The 12,008-nt window shown below is 39.9% G+C and overlaps 1 protein-coding gene across 5 annotated transcripts in view; it reads right to left on the minus strand.

Moving 5' to 3' along the window:
• The window catches only part of MAGI3 (membrane associated guanylate kinase, WW and PDZ domain containing 3), a 239,427-nt gene that overhangs the window by 53,932 nt on the left and 173,487 nt on the right, over window positions 1-12,008 (minus strand). For all 5 annotated transcript variants that reach the window (XM_001925127.7, XM_021090716.1, XM_013988138.2 and 2 more), the window contains one exon: window positions 3,721-3,778. In XM_001925127.7, the coding sequence (XP_001925162.4) occupies window positions 3,721-3,778 (58 nt within the window). The remainder of the gene's footprint in view (window positions 1-3,720; window positions 3,779-12,008) is intronic.

Raw genomic sequence — 12,008 nt, forward strand, 5'->3', positions numbered from 1 at the left:
ACAGAGCAACTCTTTCACACTTAAAGTTCTGTCAAACTATGTAATAATTAAATGAATGATGCAATTATAAGTTTTAACTGGTTTTTATGACTTAGGAACAATCACAACTGATTCTTAGAAAGCATACAAGTCTACGGGGGAAGCAGAAGAGTGTGGGGAGATCATTAGCCTATCGGATTCAGTAGCCTATGGGCAAGAGCATGTTTCACAGAGGGAACTGAGCATCGGATGATCTGGCAAGTCAGTTAAGTGTAAGTTGGTTAAGAACACAACTACTGTACAAAAGAAGTTTAAGATTGCAAATAGGTCTAATACAGAAGCAAGGAGAATTATACTCTAACATATTTATTTATTATTGAAGTGCAGTTGCTTTGCAATGTTGTGTTAGTTGCTGGTGTATATAGCACAGGGATTCAGTTATGCATATATCTGTATTTTTTCATATTATTTTCCATTATGGGTTCTCACAGGCATCGAATACAGTTCTATGTACAATACAGTAGGACTGCGTTGTTTATTTTATACACAGTAAGCTTGCATCTCCAGTACTTTTATAGTACAAATGTATTTCAGCCAAATGATGTGCATTTTCCAATAGAATCCATTTTATCAGGAGGTGACATTTGTAATATCAACAATTAAACACAAAATCACTAGGATTTCAGATTATGATTGTTTCAGGTAAGCTGAATATTACAAAATCCACATATAGTTATGCAACATGGGTGTTGCGGTTTGTGAGCACTAATCCTGACGGAGGAGGGGCAGCAAGGACCAAAAAACCAAAAAAACCTTACTGCAAGGTATGCTGGCTTCTGAGTATCCATTGCCATGCCTTTTAGGCTTCTAGCGCATTATTAACCCTGGAACAGATGTAGTTATTTAATTTCAGAGCTCTGAAAATGGCAAGTTCTACTTGACAGTCTTTGGATTCTGATTTCGCTCAAACTCAAGTATGCTCTGTTTCTCCCAATGAGGGGGTACCTTATCAGCTGAGCTAACTGTTTAACCCTATGTGAAAATGAAGATTTCTGGTGTTAAGGTAGGTACCATTTTTAAAGTTATTTATTAGGTACTGATATTTTACATATTCTTGAAAAAATAAAACACCTAGAAACTGACACTTGGAAAAGAATAAACCTGTTTAGCAAGAACCTTGGCTCACTTTAATGTCATCAGCTAGAATGACTCACTTTGCCACCCAGGCATTAGAACATAAAAAGTAGTAATTTGTATTTATACTCTTTGTAATGTGTGGGAAAAGAGAGTAGAAGTATGCAAATGAGTAATCCCTTTCCTGAATTCTTTGACAAAAAAATGTAAGATTTTAGTGAAGGGAGTAATTGCATCTGTTACCTTAGAATACCTAGGTTAAATACCCCCCCCCAAACAAAACAGTAAAAACACTCCTTTTCATTTAGTTACTTATACCCTTAATATTATTAAGAAGTAACAGATTTTGTTTTCCTTATAACTAGCTATGGGAAGTAAGAGAGGAGAATATGACAGATTATCAGAAAAATTAAACAAGGGTGGCAAACAAGCATAATTAAATATATAATATGAAATTTGAGATCTCATTTGTATTAAGATTTTGTATATAATATATGAATTTTAAGAATTCATCTCTACAAAATCATGATCCTTTATGAAGAGCTGAGATATGTAAGCAGATGTATATTTTGACTTTGTCACCTAACCACACCAAGACGGTTAAAGCAATATGGTAAGACAACAATTCTAAATACATAAGCATTCTTATGGAAGGCCTGCCATTAGATTTGGGGAAGAATTTTATGTTCAAAAAGAAATTAATCCATTTCAGAATCTCATTTTCTAAAACAAATACTCACCAAAAAAACCTTGCCATTGCCGTTGGTGTTACTACTACAAGGCTCCTGCCAAGAGCAATCATTGTGCCATCTGGTTTGACAAACTAAGAGAGCCAAAGAGTAGCCATTCAAGTAACAGCTTTTTATCTCCACCAGTAAACTCACTGCAGGTTACTATAGTTGAGATTCAAAGCCTACCTAATCTGGGAATCAGGCCACACTCCACAGCTCAGCTGACTCTGTACTAATGTGCATCTTGAGTACAGCCTGCTTTTTCTTTTTCTTTCTTTTTTTTTTTTGCTTTTTCTTAATCTAATAAATTACCCTCCTGTAAAATGAGCTCGTTCTGGGAACAATCATACAAAATCACATTGCTGCCACTGCCGTTGCTTCTAATCAGGCTATTTCACATACCTCCACGGCAGCTGGGAGCAGGTCACTTCAGGATTTGCCCTGAACTTGCTTCAACATTAGTATATCTTTGCTTAATGAGAACCAGATCTTTTAGCCTAAGATTTTATAACAGGCAAATGTCTTTCACCTCTTGACCATGTATTCAAATTCACTTGGAGCAGATAGTACGAGAATGAGAATCATTAGTGCAGAGATGTTTGGCAGTATTAGCGGCAAGTAGTAATGGATTAAAGCCCACTTTAAATAGGCTGACTATGAGGGGAGAAAAACCCCCACAAATCCTTCTCAGATAGCCTTCAAAGGTTCTTTTGACGAGAAAAATTTTTTCTTTTAACTAAATGTGCTTTAGAAAAACATAACAAAAGAGCTGCTATATACTTTTCACATCACAGTATCAGAAAGATATTAAATTAGCACTACGGAAATAAAATTAATATAACCTTTCAACAGAACTGAAATATTAACGCTATTAAGTTATAGATCTAAGGGTCAAACTGAGTCATTTTCTTAGTTAGATCTTAAGAGATAATTCCAAAAATCTTTCTAACCACCCTGACTCAAGTAATAGCCTACACATTAGAATAAAGACTAAGGTTACAAGAGAACTCAGAGTTTAGGGAAGTGACACTGGTTTATGCCAACGAGTGAGGAAATACTACTAAGCAGTCATAAAACAAGAAGATCCTCATATTTGCTATTTTTCCAGGTAAAAATATCATTTTGCCTTCACCACCTAGGCAGTTGGTGCAGATACTTAGCTTCCAGGTAGAGTAACCTTTCTGATGCAATTATTTGCCTGATACTAGATGCCTGGGGTCAAAATTCTATCTATAGCATCTGGAAAGAAAGCAATCCCAATGATCAAAACAATATAGCAATTAGAGAAGAGAAGAAAAGGCAAAGAAAAATTAGATGTTGACTTTCTCCTAATTTCTCTGGCTAACACGGACAGGGGCCTAAACCACAACAGTTTAAACTCCGACACGCTTTATGTTTAAATTTAACCACAACAGCTGTGTGAGAAGCACCTCGCACCCCCCAAAAGAATACTGAGCTTTCCTTGATTAACTCCTTGAAAGAGAGAATCACATACTTCAAATCTCTGGACCATTATGGTACAATACCCTTCAAGTCCTTTCCTTGCTTTCAGCACCATGCAGGTACAGTGTGGAAGGTGACCTTGGCAGTGTGTTTAGTCTGGTGCCCTTATTTCAGTTCTCTATCTCCAATATTCCTCTTCAGAGGCTGGAGAAGCAATGACAACATCTGCAGCTGTTAATCATCGGGGCAGCTCTCTATCCGTACTTCAAAAGTCAGTGAAGTACACGTTCACTGTCCCCACCTTCTCGTTCCCCTGGTGGCAGAACCTGAAAGCTCGACTGCAGAAGCACAAAGTGCTGCGTTCAGTATTCCCTAAAGTGGTGCGATGAAAGGAGAACATTTGGGAGAACATCAACCGAGGTAACACACTTACTCAACATAGTACGTCCCATACTGAGGGTCCTCTATTTTCTCCCAGCCATAGGGAAGTTCTGCACAAAAAAAAGAGAAAAGAACTGAGCGAAACGACAGTTTCAAAACTATCGAGAGAAGAGTTTATCTAGAGAATCTGGCTTTTATTTCATTATACTAATACTTGGGAGACAGAAAGCTGAGGGTTCGCTTTCAAAAAACCAACAGCTTTGAGGCTGAGTGGTTCTTCAAGAGCTAGTGAGCATCTCAGAGAGTAATTAGAAGCCCAGAACAAAAGATGACATTCAACTCAAAAGGTGTTTATGCGAATCACCAGCTATAAAAATGCTAATTATTTAAGAAATCGCCTGGTATACATCTTTCATTTAAAAAGCTTGATAACAGTGATGTGAGACACACCCTGTAGTCAATACGAGCAGCAGGTACTTGTTAATTTTTTCACTATTAAATAAAGGATCTGTCAATTATTTGTTATCATTCTTTTTTTTTTTTTTTTTTTCCCCTGGTTGCACCAGAGGCATAGGGATGTTCCTGGGCCAGGGATGGAACCCTCACCACAGCAGGGAACCAGGTCACTGCAGTGACAATGTCAGGTCCTCAACCTGCTTGCCACAAGGGAACTCCCTATTATATTCCTTTTTAAACATTAAAATATAGTTGATTAAAATATAGTTGATTTATAATAGTGTTAATTTCTGCTATATAGCAAAGTGACTCAGATATACATATATATATATCACATATATATATAAAAAATTCTTTTTCGTATTCTCTTCCATTATGGTTTCTTACAGGCTATTGAATATGATTCCCTGTGCTATACAGTAGGAACTTGCTGTTTATTCATTTTATGTATAACAGTTTGCATCTGTTAATCCGAAACTCCCCAATCCTTCCCTCCCCCAAGTTATTACACTCTGACCCTCTTCTCCCCACAGGAAGGTCCAGCCTTGGATTTTTGCCATTTCAAGTAGACAATCTAGTTTTGCTTAAAATCTAAGAAAATAGCTACTTTACCCTCCATCGACTTGATCTAGGCATCTGAAGGAAAACTTAATTACCACTGTGCCTTGTGCAGAATGTACATTTGCGTATAGTAACAAAGAAATATCTTATATAGGTTATTATGCATTATTGCAAGTAACTGACCAGTAAAATACAATCAGAAAAACTGAAGGTGGTTGAAGTTCTGATAATTAAAAGGAAAAAATTCTGACCTTTCCAACATAAACTGTCCCTGTGAAGAAAAACATCCTCCTTCCCGCCTATTCTGTCTGTTTTTCAAGGTAAGGCAGCTGAACAATGGCTTTATTAGTCAGACATGGATTAAGTTGGCAGGAATGTTCTTAGCAGGTAGTTTTTATTGCTATCAATTATATACAGGAGCCCAGCAAGCAGGACTTATTATTATTTTTTTTGGCTTTTTAGGGCCATACCCATGGCATACAGCAGTTCCCAGGCTAGGGGTCGAATCGGATCTGCTGGCCTACACCACAGCCGCAGCAATGTCAGATCCAATCTGCGTCTACGACCTACACCATGGCTCACGGCAACACTGGATCCTTAACCACTGAGGGAGGCCAGGGATCGAACCCGCAACCTCATGGTTCCTAGTCGGATTGGTTTCTGCTGCGCCATGACAGGAACTCCAAGAAGGTATTTTTTAAAAACCTACAGCTGTGCACTATGATGACCACCTTTTTATTTTCAATTTCTTTTAGACTGTTTTTCTTTTATGCTCAAACATGTTCACATGTGCATACACACATACGAATGACATGCTAGAGAGCAAACAGGCTTAGGAACTATCAAGGGACTTATTAATTTCATGTACTATTTAATTCATTTCATATATTTTCTATATATTTACATATTAACTTTAGCTTCAGTATGATGTGTTGACTTTGGAAATAAAAATTCCATTATAAAGAACCTAATAAACAATACAAACTGCTATGCTCTAAAAAAGGTATTATTCCACATTCAGAACAAAAGGAGAGAATGGATGACGAGCCTCTTGATGAAAAGCTCTGAATCACCTCCACCCCTTTTCTCCAGTATATTTTTCTGCCTGTGTATATATATTAATTGGTGGTTTTGAAGCTTGGTGAGTATACTTTGTGGTTTTCCTTTGAAGGACCTGGTTGAAGTGTCTCAGAAGGAAAAAATGAGAAGCGCTGAAAAGTAACTGCCACGTGAAAACAGATCAAAACAACTGAGAAGAACTAGGACACACTTCGGTTCACTTTGATCCTCCACAGCTATGAAGCAAACAATCATGAATTAAGTCAGTACAATATTTTATGACCCACGCGAACAAGAAAAGAACAAAGAGCATCACTCATCATCCAGTTCTGTGAGGGTTAAGTTGCAACCCACCGCAGTCACCCAGAACAGTGCCTCCTGAAAGGCATTCAGGATGAAAACAAAACAAAACAGGATGAGGCACTCTGTGCTTTGGATAACAGGGCCCCTGGATAATTAGATGCGTAGAGCAGCACGAATTTCAATGGCCCCAGATCCTCGCATCTTCCCATACACAGAAAAGTACCAAGACTACTAAATAGAGGTATCTGTTCTTTGTGATTAACAGTCATTTTTTTTTTTTTTTTTTTTTTTTTTGCCATTTCTTGGGCCGCTCTCACAGCATATGGAGGTTCCCAGGCTAGGGGTCGAATCGGAGCTGTAGCTACCGGCCTATGTATGCCAGAGCCACAGCAACGTGGGATCCGAACCACGTCTGCAACCTACACCACAGCTCATGGCAGCGCTGGATCGTTAACCCACTGAGCAAGGGCAGGGACCGAACCCGCAACCTCATGGTTCCTAGTCGGATTCGTTAACCACTGCACCACTATGGGAACTCCCACAGTCATCTTTTTTTAAGATGTATGCTTGACTGCATGTATCTCCTAGCCAAAACAAACAAACAAACAAACAAACAAACAAAAACAAAAAAACAAACAAAAAAACATATCCTGGCTCCTTTCCTACCTCTCAGAGCAGGTCCTCAAGCTACTGAGTGGCTGTCTTCTGGGCTGTGGTGCTCAGCAAGACCCCAAATAAAACTTACAACTCTCATGCTGTGTGCTTTTCTTTAGGTTGGCACCAAGCAACTGTTACGTGGATAAGAGTATTTGTTGGATTATATCTGTGAAACATGCTCTGTGATATTACTAAAGCATCATCATTAAGGATCTTTGATGAAAGAGATATTTTTCTTTAATAGAAATTTTCTTGAAATAGCATGGGGACTCAGTCGTGTTATGTAAGGATGAATTCCACAACTGGAGTTAACCCTTTATCTTTAGAGAATTCTGGGGAAATCGAAGCAACTACTGAGCTGGTTGAAACATTCCATTTGATAGCTTAAAAATTCACTAAAAAGGATGTATTAATGTTTAACAAAAGATCAGGGGTTCCCACTATGGCTCAGTGGAAAAGAATCTAACTAGTATCCATGAGGATGTGGGTTGGATCCCTGGTCTCGCTCAGTGGGTTAAGAATTCAGCATCGCCATGAGCTGTGGTGTAGGTCATAGATGTGGCTCGGAGCTCGAGTTGCTGTGGCTGACGGCTCCAATTTGACCCCTAGCCTGGGAACTTCTATATACTTTGGGTGCAGCCCTAAAACAAACAAACAAAAGAATCAAAGATCAACATAAATATATTTCAGTGTTAATGTGGAAATTAGCTAATTTTAGTTAGTACTTAAATCAATTCGCAACTAACAGATGAAGTATAGCCCTTTCTTTAGGTGAGTAAACAAACTGGTAGTTTATCTTCTGATTACTTTCAGTAGTCACTTTAAACTTTCACAGGTAGTAACATTAACCGGGTTATTTTGCAGAGCAGATTCATGCAGATAAAGAAGTGGTTATTATTTGCCCACTTACGTAAGGTAATAAAAACAAAACTAAAATAACAAGTTTATACACTAACCAGTGAGTCAATCTGTTCACTGAATTCCTTCCCCTTTTCTTCCGTTTTCCCCTGCCTACCTGCTTTTCCTTCTCTTTCCTTCCTAATGCAAAAATAAAAATTAGAAACAACACAGTTCTTGGCCTCAAGGAGTTGGTAGTCGAAACATGAAGACAAAGGAAGTAAGTGATACAATGAAGATAAACACAAGCTTTTGGGGGAGTGCTGTGGAATGACACCTACTGCCTGGTAAAGGGGTTATTAGAATAAGCCTTCTGGAGTTCCCGTTGTGGTGCAACACGACTGTCGGCGTTTCTGCAGAGCCAGGATGCAGGTTCAATCCCCAGTCTGGCACAGTGGGTTAAGGGATCTGGTGTTGCCACAACTGTGACTCAGATCTGATCCCTGGCCGGGAACTCCATATGCTGCAGGGCAGCCCAAAAAAGATAGAAAAGAAAAGCCTTCTCAAAGAGGGTGATGTTTGAACCGTCCTTAAAGGATGCGTTGGGATTGAGGAGAGGGAGAACATTCCACAGATCAAAAAGCACCCAAGTGTTAAGAATGCCTGCCATTTGTAGTAATTACAAATAATTTGATGGGACCAGAGTGAAGGTTGTATACAGGGGGCTTGTCTTATAAGCAAGTACCAAAACACATCTCTAGAGGGCTGGGTTATGAAGTTTGGTCTTTATTTTAAGGACGATGAAACTGATTAAGCTGGACTGTGACATGATGAAATTTATATTTGAGAAATATTATGGGTAACAGTGATAACGGATGCCATAGATGAAGTGGAGTGAGAATAAAAGCAGACCAACAAGAACATCGTTAACAGCCAAGGTAAGGAATTACGACGGCTGGAACTAGGGCATTGATGGTGGGAACACAGAGAAAGAATGGGTCATAGAGACAGAAGGACAAAGTAACAAGACTCAATGACTAACCCGAAGGCTGAGGGAGGAAGAGGGGCAGGAGGCCAAGATGCACCCAGGTTAATGGCTCTTCACACATGAGGATGATACATTACCAAATATTTATTGGATACCTACCATGCAAAGAGCTGTGGGAAGAGGAAAAAGGTATTACACCTTGGATTTAGAAAACACAATATATAAAAAGTGCCTCGTGCCAACGGACACCTGAAAGAGGGCATATTTTTGGCGGGGGGTGGGCAATATCTGTGCATGCATTAGTTCCCCGGGCCAGGGATCAAGCCCGAGCTACAGCAGTGACAACAAACCACAGCACCGACAACATTGAATCCTCAACCAGTAGGCCACCAGACAACTCTGAGATGGCCAAGTTTTTTAAAGTCACAATTGCTAGAACATGGTACTTGGCTGCAATGAAGAAGACGGAGGAAGGAAAAAGTCGAGGGTGAAAACCTGTTTTAAACTCCGGGAACTGGGAGGATGAGATGTCATTTGTTGACAGCAGGAAGGGCAGGGATACAGAAGATCTAGGTCCATTTGGGAGGTATTAGGTTTGAGGGGCTATGCAATAAGGATATACAGATCTCCATCCATCTCTTAGAAACAGGAAGCTGGGTCTCAGAAGAGAAATGCAGGAAGATAAAGATTTGCAAGCACTGTAGTTAAAGTAATGGCACTAGACAAGATCCCCTAGATAAACTGTGAATAGAAAAAGATGGTGAACAGAAGCTAAGGTGCATTAACCATTTAAGGAGCAGAGAAAGTGAGAATAGTCAGGGGGAATGGTGTCAAAAAGACAGAAGAGGTCAATGCCAGCAAGGGCTTTTTAAAGCTGTCGGGACTAGAGATAAGGGCTAAAAAGAGTTCACTAAATTTGGTGATCAGGCAGCAGGTTATTGGTGACCTTAAGAAAAGCAGGTTCATTGAAGAGGTTGGGGCAAAATTCAGCACACTGTAGTACTGAAAAGTAAAGCAGAAGCAGAGCCCTTGAGAAAAGATAGCTTTGGAGTTCCTGTGGTGGCTAAGCAGTAATGAACCCGGCTAGGTCACAGGTTTGATCCCTGGACTCGCTCAGTGGATTAAGGATCCCGCATTGCTGTGGCTGTGGTGTAGGCCAGCAGCTGCAGCTCCGATTCGACCCCTAGCCTGGGAACTTCCATATGCCATGGGTGTGGCCCTTAAAAAAAAAAAGAAGGAAGGAAAAGAAAGAAAGAAAAAACAGCTTTTCTTTTTCTCCTGGAAACTTGGTTGTAAAAAAAAAAAATTGTGTTGAGAACCCTGAGGGAGAGGTAGAGTCAAGAGAAAATCTGTTTATATACTTTTGAGATAGGAAAAACCTAACCATATTTTTCTGTGTTAGAAACTAAAGCATTCCCCACAAAAACGGATTCAAAAGGCAAAATCATTTCTGGCATATCAAGCAGCTGATTGGTTCTAAAGTCCATGAATTTATCTTTTTTCCTCTTCCCAAAGTAGGATTTTTTTTTTTTTTTTTTTTTTTTTGGCTTTTCTAGGGCTGCTTCCCACAGCATATGGAGGTTCCCAGGCTAGGGGTCTAATCGGAGCTGTAGCCGCCGGCCTACGCCACAGCCACAGCAACACAGGATCCAAGCCGCATCTGCAACCTACACCACAGCTCACGGCAACGCTGGATCCTTAACCCACTGAGCAAGGGCAGGGATCAAACCCGCAACCTCATGGTTCCTAGTTGGATTTGTTAACCACTGCACCACGATGGGAACTCCGGATTTTTCTTATTTAAGCCTATGAATTACAGTTGTTTTCTTGCTGTGGAGCTCTATTCAGTTGATTGTTTTCTTTTACTATTCTCTAAGTTCCAAAATGACATTGGACATTCAATACGTTTTAGTAAAAATGTCTTTAGTAAAAAAAATTTCATCTTTCCTTCATCATAAGAGAAAAGGGGTGGTTTGAGGGTAAAATGGATTCCTGACGTAGCATTTTTAAGATAACCACTTAACTTAAATGTTAATTATTTTACCTGAGTGGAAGAGAAATATGTATATCAATTAAACCATCAGATATACTAGGAAAACACAGGTTCTGAATATCAGAAGCCTGGGGACTCAAAGGGAAAATTTTAGAAACTAAGATTTTTCTAGAAGATTTTAAATGGTCAGCATAATACAAACAATATCTTAAACAATGGACATTTTAAATATTATTATTACTATCCCCTCTTGAGCATCTCCTCTGTGCAAAGTACTGTGGAGGTTACCAATGTTAGTCGGATATCGTCTAGTCTGGAAATAGCTATTGTGGGGCTACTTCTCCCCGATTCAGGGAGGAGACAAAGTATATGGCGAAAGTGGGAATGGCTGGCTGAGCATGAAACAAATAGGCTTCAGGTTCCAAATTTTGGGGTCCCCGTAGGCAAGTACAGTTGATGCTGGAAAAGTATACCCAGTAATGGCAATGGGAGAGTAGCCCTTGTATTAAAAGTTTATGGACTTCTCTAGAACACTGAGTGCAAAGTTGCTCTATCTTAAGAAAAACATAATCGAGATGACCATAAAATGTACTGTCCACTTTTGAGAGGAAAAAGAAATACCATTAATAATTATGTTGGGACAAGGAAGAAGCCAGGTTAGTCCTGGGCCAAGCAGGACAGACGGTCTTCCATAATGTAAAGAGCATCAGGAGGACACAGTCACCCAGAGAAACATTTCCACTTTCTCTAAACCCTTTACGTTGTTCTCCAAGGAAGGAAGAATGGAGTTCCTGTTGTGGTGCAGTGGAAATGAATCCGACTGGTATCCATGAGGATGTGGGCTCGATCCCTGGCTTCGCTCAGTGGGTTGGGGATCCAGCGATGCCATGAGCTGTGGTGTAGGTCACAGATGTGGTTCGGATACTGAGTTGCTGTGGCGTAGGCCAGTCGATTCGACTCCAAGCCTGGGAACTTCCACATGCTGCAGGTGTGGCCCTAAAAAAAAGAGAAAAAAGGTCTTATCGGATCTGACTAGTGAGTTTTAGAGAATGCATTCAATCTTCTTGGCTCAGGGCCTCTCGAGTTCTCTTGCTGTTTTAGATGCCAGGCTCTCTGCAGAGAGGGTGCAATTTGGTCTATTTGCCATGCCTGCCTTGTGCGAGAAGTCAAAACAGCTGAACACACAGACCAGAGACTGAGTGCTCAAGTCTGCTTCCTGCAGGGGTAAAATCTTAGCAAGCCCATAAAGGTGCAGAGCTAAAGCTATGTTCACTCATCAGACAGCATTCTAACTGCATCTTTTTCCTGTGTCCTATTTCTCCATTGATTTTTTAAGAGTGGATGAAGACAGAATTATAGTTTATTGCTTCCCCCAGAACCTTAAAGAGATTAAACATTATTTTCAAGAAGGACGACCAAAATAATCTGAAAGATAGAATGTTCCCTTCTCTTCCTCCTCCTCTTCTTCCAAACGTTTAAGTCTTTA

This window comes from Sus scrofa, chromosome 4 (genome assembly GCF_000003025.6).
Source record: "Sus scrofa isolate TJ Tabasco breed Duroc chromosome 4, Sscrofa11.1, whole genome shotgun sequence".
NCBI classification, from domain to species: domain Eukaryota; kingdom Metazoa; phylum Chordata; class Mammalia; order Artiodactyla; family Suidae; genus Sus; species Sus scrofa.